Source organism: Nannochloropsis gaditana (assembly GCF_000240725.1).
Source record: "Nannochloropsis gaditana CCMP526 unplaced genomic scaffold scaffold102, whole genome shotgun sequence".
NCBI classification, from domain to species: domain Eukaryota; class Eustigmatophyceae; order Eustigmatales; family Monodopsidaceae; genus Microchloropsis; species Microchloropsis gaditana.
In genome coordinates, this window is record NW_005803851.1 from 1 (window position 1) to 7,064 (window position 7,064).

The 7,064-nt window shown below is 55.6% G+C and overlaps 1 protein-coding gene across 1 annotated transcript; it reads left to right on the forward strand.

Annotated features, from left to right (window-relative positions):
- Window positions 1–4,176: 4,176 nt before the first annotated feature.
- On the forward strand, window positions 4,177–4,675 carry H2B (histone H2B; the record flags this gene model as incomplete). Its single annotated transcript, XM_005855771.2, has 1 exon — window positions 4,177–4,675. A coding segment is annotated over one exon (388 nt), but the record flags the coding sequence as incomplete, so codon positions are not given.
- Between the last annotated feature and the right edge of the window lie 2,389 nt (window positions 4,676–7,064).

Consider the following 7,064-nt stretch of genomic DNA (forward strand, 5'->3'; position numbering starts at 1 on the left):
GTCATGGTCGGGCAGGGCGGGCCCAGTGGGACGGGGAGGAGGGTGGCGGCGCCGATCTTCCCACCCCCGCGGTGGGAGGAGCCGTCGGGGGGAGGCGGGGGGCAGGCCTATGCGATGCCGTCCACCACTGTGACGGCGGCGGGGAACACCAGACAGAGGCCTGGGGCCGCCCGGCCTCCCGCCAACCCGTGGAACCAGCAACAGCAGCAACACCCACACCAGCACCAACAGCAAGAGCTAGAAAGGCAGCAGCCCGTGCATTCGCATGGAAGTTTATCTTCGCAGGCACCGCCGGCAAAAGCAGGTCTCCTGGCCACCTCTACCGCTCCGTCTCGCGGTCCCACCGCCCACCCCCCCACCCAGCCCGCAAGAGCCAACTCCATCAGCAGTCACAAGCAGCAGCAGCAGCAGAGCCTTCCGCCTTACTTGGTGTCGCCGTCGCCAGAATGGCGCCTGGTCGAGAAGCTGCCACCAATGGGCCGGGTTTAGGGAACGCGGCCGTTACTGGTCTCCCGCAACCGCCGCCCGGGATTATTTCACCCCCTCAAACTCCGAATCCGGGGGGGCCCTCTCTAGGTGTCCTCCCTTTCGACCTTGCAGCGGGTGGGTCAGGCGGATTGCTTTGGTCGATGGAGGGGATTGTGCAACATAACGGTGACGTCGGCATCAGCACGGACTCCGCGTCCGAGTTAGGGCAAGAAGGAGCGGAAGGCGCCAGTCCGCCATCGTTAACTCTTTTTGGGGGCGAAGATCGGCTCGGTGGGATCGAAGGGATGCCTCTTCCAGGGGTAAGGGAGGAAGGAGGAGAGGCGAGGAAGCAGGTGCGTCCCCCCGGGCCGCCGGGTCCGAAGGTCTCAGAGAAGACGATTCAACCGCCACTCAGAGGAGGCCTTTTATCCATGTTGTGGGCGGGGGGGGGCAGTAGCAGCAGCGGCAACAGTCAAGGTGTGCTTGGCAGCGGGAGGCCCTTTTCAAAAGCGCCCGGCTTATCCTCCTCCTCGGGTGAGAGTTTGGCGGAGGAAAGCGGGAGCAACGGAGGCCATGGCGCCCTGCAGCATCCCGGAACCCACCTGCTCTTCTCGGCGTTTCCCTTCGCGGGCACCGGAGTCGGAGAGGGGCAAAAGAGGAGTGGCCTCCTCGGTCACGCGGGAGCGGGGTCTCTGGACCGGACTGAGACAGGTACCATCGGAGGGGCTCGGACAGGGAGGGGCAATAAGGATGCTCGCCGAGAGGCCTTCACCGCCACCGAATGCCTCGTCAGCCTTCTCGGCCTAGACCTGCCCGACGCTCCTTCCTCCTTGTCCGCCCGGACCCGCGCGTGCCCCCCCCCGCAACAGCCGCCCGTCCCCTCCTCCACCCAGGCTCCAAGCTCCCGCTATTCATTCGCCACAGAAGAAGGCGGTGCCGGGGGCGACAAAGCGACAGAGGGGGTGACAGGCATGACCCGCGGCTACGTCGGTGCGGGAAGTGGCGAAGCCAGCGGGAGCCTCTACCCCTCGTTGCGTTCGGGCGTGGCTTTACTGCAGCAGCTCCTGCCAAATTGCTCCATCACGTATGGTGACGGGGCAGGCACTCCTGCGCACACAGCCGGTGCGCTTTCTTCCTCTTCCGGTACCCCTTCTGGTAACAGTGGGCATGTCACTAACAGTGGCGCGGACAAGGACGGTCGGGGACAGGGCCTGCGGCCTGTCTTCTAGTACGCACGCGCCAAATTGCTCACAGGTGGGACAGGAGAAGGGGAAGAAGGAGGGTGCTGCAGCGGTGGGGAATCCGTGGACGGGGGAGCGCCCGCACAAGGAATGCGCCGATGGATGATGAAGAAAGAACCAGGAAGGAGGAGGCACAAGGCTCATGAGAAGGATGATCCGACCCATTTGTCAATCAGATAAAAAAAATAAAGACAATGAGGAAAAACACGCGAGTCAGAGGCTCTGGGATGCCCTCTCCTTGACCTAACTCGATGCACGCAACGCGGTTCCGTTCGACCGACGCCCTATAAGGTGGATACTTCTTGGTTTTCTCGATTGCTTTCTTTCACATTATAAATCACCCACAGTAACTCTCTGTGAGCCCCGCCCCTCCCCCCTGCGTCCTCGACTTCAACTCCCGACTCACTCCCTTCTCAAATTGTTCAAACGTGCCTCCAGATCCGTCATGGTCGGGTCTGCCCCCAACGCCTGTGGCTCTCTCTGTCCCCCACTGCTGGTGGCCGCGGCCGTGGCAGTGGCCGTATTGGGCACCGCCCCTGGGGCCTCGGGCACGGCGTCCGTCATGTCCAAACCCAGCTCCGTGAGCACGGCGCCCACGATCCGCTCCTGCTCCTCCTCGTCCCCTTCCTCCGTCATCGCGTCGTCCATGGCGTCACCCAGCATCTCCCCCGTCAGCTCCGACTTCTCGTTCTCGCGGGCGAAGTCCGTCATGATCTTCGTGAGCGCCGGGACATTGACCTGTTTGTTCATGCTTACCATGGCCGATGTAACGCTGCGCATGGCACTGGCCATGGCCTCGTGGGACCGCACGGTTTCCAGCTTCAGGGCAGCCCCCTGCAAATGCGAGCGCATTTCAATGAACTTGGTCTGATAATTTCTATCGGAAGCGTGATAGCAGAAATATGTGGAAATAGGGAACACAGGGACAGATTGTAAAAATTTCTGGTGTCCTTTTTTTACTTGTGGGAAAACCACCCATAAGACTCCTTCTGAGTTGAACGAGAGTCCAGGCACGCATGCGCTTTTACCGGGGCCCCTACCCCACGCACCGTGTACGAACTAAGTCCTTTGCCATGGTCTTGACCGCCCCCATCTGGTTCTCCTTGGCATATTTCTTTATATCCATTATGAGCTTCTTCTCGTTCTTTTCCAAGTTGTTGCGCTCCCGGTCCAGCTCCCGGATGGCGCGGTTAATCATGCGTTTATTCTCGCGCATAATTTCCTTCAAAGGCTTTTTGGCCCACATGTTCCCCATCTTTAGCGTAGCCAAATTTGCTGTGCGGGGCACGTGGGCGAGAGCGGGCGTGAGATTCGTTCACAGGGGCAACGCGGGAGTCGGCCACACGATTTATCCGAAGCGGCGTCCCTGAGCGCATTTCGACCTGCGGCAAGTTCGCGGAGAAAGAGACCACAAAACTGCTTTTTAAGAGCTCGTTTATGAGCCGCATCAAAGTATTGCGTCCCTTCAACGAGCCCACGGTACTTAAAGACACCATGTTCCACGTGACGGGGATCAGCGTACACTGGAGCCCCCCATTCCATGTAGGGGCGTGATAAGTTTGGCCGAACAACACCGCACACTTCATGATAATATATGTCATTGTCCATCACGTCCTGAAAGAGGCAAGTAGTACCTTACCCATGATTTAAATGAAGGGTGTTACATTTGTTCCGTGTAGCATAATGAAGCTACACCGCACTGCCCTTTACCTTTGCCTCGCGTCACGGCAAATTATCAGTACTTCCGTCTCGAAGCAGACAAGAGTTACCATTCTCTTAAGTAGTTTTTGAACAAATGAGAAAAATTCGGTGCGTTCGTATTCCTACGGTAAGGTTTTTGCGGCGCGGGGGCATAAGCAAGGGCTCAGGCGGAGAGCGCCGCTCGGCGGGTTCGCTGATCTTCTGTCACGCCTACTACACAATTGTTCAAATTGACACTTTTTGCACTGTGGTATCTCTCTTTCACGCCTGCCACAGTCTTGACCTACAACTCCATAATCAGACTCGGAATGCCCCTAACGAATAGATTGTAGGGGGGGTTCGCCCCGAAGGCAGCACTGGATGAACCAGCGATAGATATTTCGCGCGCTTTTGACGTTTGGATATCCTTTCCACAAACAAGACCGACTGAGCTCACTATGCCAAATTTTGACCTGTCGCTAGACATGCTTGATACTGGAGTAGTCGCGGTTGAATCAAAGACCACTTCGTCTCCGAAACGGAGTACGTACGTAAACTTTGCCTCCAGATGCGCTCATCAATTTCGATGTCATGACTGTGGAAGTCAGGACTTCGCACACCCGGAAGGGCGACATGGCAGGAATGCACCGCGCCGAAGACCTGATATCAATGATCGAAAACTATTCTTTTCTCGTATGAGTAGAAGACTGTGATTAAAAGTGCACAACAATTTTCAGTGAAGGAAGAAAAGGATATCGACCCGTGTCCGAGTAGCAAATAAGGCGCTTGTTGAGTTTGTTGAGGGGTTCTAAAGGAACCCAGTTGGAATTGTTTTTTTCGAATTTTTTTTTACCACGAGTCGCGTGAGCTGCGGTAGGAATTAGAGCACAAGTCTCTTAGGAGGAGCTCGTGTACTTGGTGACAGCCTTGGTGCCCTCGGACACGGCGTGCTTGGCCAGCTCACCGGGCAGCGTCAGGCGGACAGCCGTCTGGATCTCGCGGGAGGAGAGGGTGGACTTCTTGGTGTAACGAGCCAGCTTGCCAGCCTCCGTGGCGAGGCGGTCGAAAATGTCACCGATGAAGGAGTTCAGGATGGAAACACCACGCTTGGAGATACCAGTGTCGGGATGCACCTGCTTGAGCACCTTGTAGATGTAGGAGCCATAGCTCTCCACGCGGGTCTTCTTCTTGGTGCCCTTGCCTGCCTTCTTAGGGGCCTTGGCGGACTTCTTAGAGGGGGTCTTGGCCATTGTGTTAGGATGGTAAGGTTTGAAAAGGTCTGGTAAAATGGGCGGGAAAAAGGGGACAGATGTGAGGAAGGAGTGTCAAAAGTAGGCAAGAGCACTGCACCACGGTGATACATGCGCTCCTAGGTCTCCAACCAGATTGCATTGAGACTCAAGCCTAAATGGCAAATTGTGATGCCGACCAGGCGTATTGTGTGTGAAGCCTGGGGGCAACTGCTATGAAGAGCAAATGCTTGAGACGGCTACGGACTCAGGGTGGCACCGTGCGACTGAATCAGAGGTAACATTGGAAAGGCTCAAGGACGTATGGTGCGAAGTGGTTCTTAGCGATAAGGATGCACAGTGATAATGTATGCGACTCTACAAACAACATGACAAGCAGATCACGGGAGAAACTAAGAGCCGCACTACAAATTTGTTGCTGGGCCGTTGTCGCGGGCTCTCCCCCCCCTCCCGCCTCCGTGCGCTCTGATTGGTCCACTAAGCCGTTAAATTTTCATGGCGTCATGTTTTACATCCGGGTTAGTGTCAAAATTGCTCAGTCTGTGACGACAAGGCGGCAGGCATTCTATGTTGCCTCGTCACGTCGTTGTGTTTCTCTTCACTTTTCTCTTTTATCGTTTCAACTCAGCACGATGCCTTGTTGATTTGGCATATACATGTCTCATCAAGTAATTGGACTGTAGCACAACATTAATCCTATCGTCACCGTCATTTCGTCGTGCAAATTTCTTTTGTACTCCTCTGAGCTGGCACCAACATGATTCTGGAGTGTCTTGAGATCCTCGCGTGCTCGAAGGGGTCCAATTCTTACCACATCTCATTGTTCGAGACAGTGCAGTGCTCAAAAGTGATGTGCGATATTTTGTGGACATGGACGAGGAACCGAATTCTTGACATCCCCTTCCCATCGTGCAGGAATCTCCTCAAGACACTAGCAAAATATGGCTGGCAAAGGCAAAAGTGGCCGCGGCGGTGGCAAGAAAGGAGGCGTTTCTCGTTCCTCCAAAGCAGGCCTTCAATTTCCAGTCGGCAGGATTTCCCGCTTTTTGAAGAAGGGACGTTATGCCGCGCGTGTCGGGTCCGGCGCTCCCGTGTACCTGGCTGCCGTGCTGGAGTACCTGACGGCTGAGATCTTGGAACTGGCTGGTAACGCCGCCCGCGACAACAAGAAGACCCGGATCATTCCCCGTCACGTCCAACTGGCTGTCCGCAACGATGAGGAGCTGAACAAGTTGCTCGGCGGTGTGACCATTGCTTCTGGTGGCGTGCTTCCCAATATTCACTCTGGTAAGGATGTAGACCTGTATTGGAAAAGTAGAAACGTGAACTTGATGGGATGTGATGTAGTAAGACTCGGTCGCTTTCTACTTGAACATGAGCGTCGACCCACATCACGATGCACCGCTATTTCAATCGCCCATTCACAGTGCTCCTTCCAAAGTCTAAGGGAAAGAAGAGTGGCAAGGGATCTGCTTCGCAGGACTACTAATTGGTGGCCAGAGCAAGAAATTTCCTCGTACGAGAGCGCGAGCCGAGGTGTGAAATTCTTAGAAAAACATTTCTTGTCACCTTTCAAAAGACTTTACGACCGTTGTGACCACCGATTGTACATTGACCCGTTTCGTAGCTTGCCTTACGTTCCTTTGCTCTCAAGTTATGTTATTCGTCTGGACTACCCTTCTCTTTCCTAGACGCATCATGCTGATACAAGAGCAGAATGAATACGAAAGAGGCTGTAGCAAGTAAATGTCAAGTGAGGCCGTCGTCCGCGACAAAATTTCGACGCTCTAATTTGAAAGTGTTCTTTCTGTAAACATGACTTAGACATCTTCGATCTCGTTCTCCCCTTCCCAATGAATACCATGCGCGAAGCAAGCGCACCCCACGCCGCCACCATTATACTCCTAGCATGTCTCGTGATGCCTGTCTCCCCTAGGCCGGCGGATGCATCCAGTATCACTCATGGTAAACATCGATTGTGACAATTCCTGCATGCCCGACTCATACATATACGAAAATTGCGATTCACACGTCGGGCTCATACCCGTCCCGTCCACTTCCTAATCTGCCTGCGCGTGAGCCATCCGACATTACCCCTCGCTATCTGAGCCCGTTTCCTCCTGCATGTTCCCGCCTCCAACCCCCACCTGCATGTACGACACTGCCGCTCCTCCGTTCCCACCAGTTCCGCCCGCCCCCATCACCATTGGCGCCGCCACGTGCTGCTGCTGATGCTGGTGCACATGCTGTGACGTGACCATCTGGGTGTGATGGGCTGCCATTCCTGCCCCTCCTTGGACTGCAAGTGCTTGCCCCTGCTGCTGGTGTTGCAATAGAAGCAGCTGTTGCTCCTCCTCCTCCTCCTCCTCCTCCTCGTCTTGGCCCATCTCCACGCCGGTGCCCTCGTCCTCCCGCATCGCCCCCC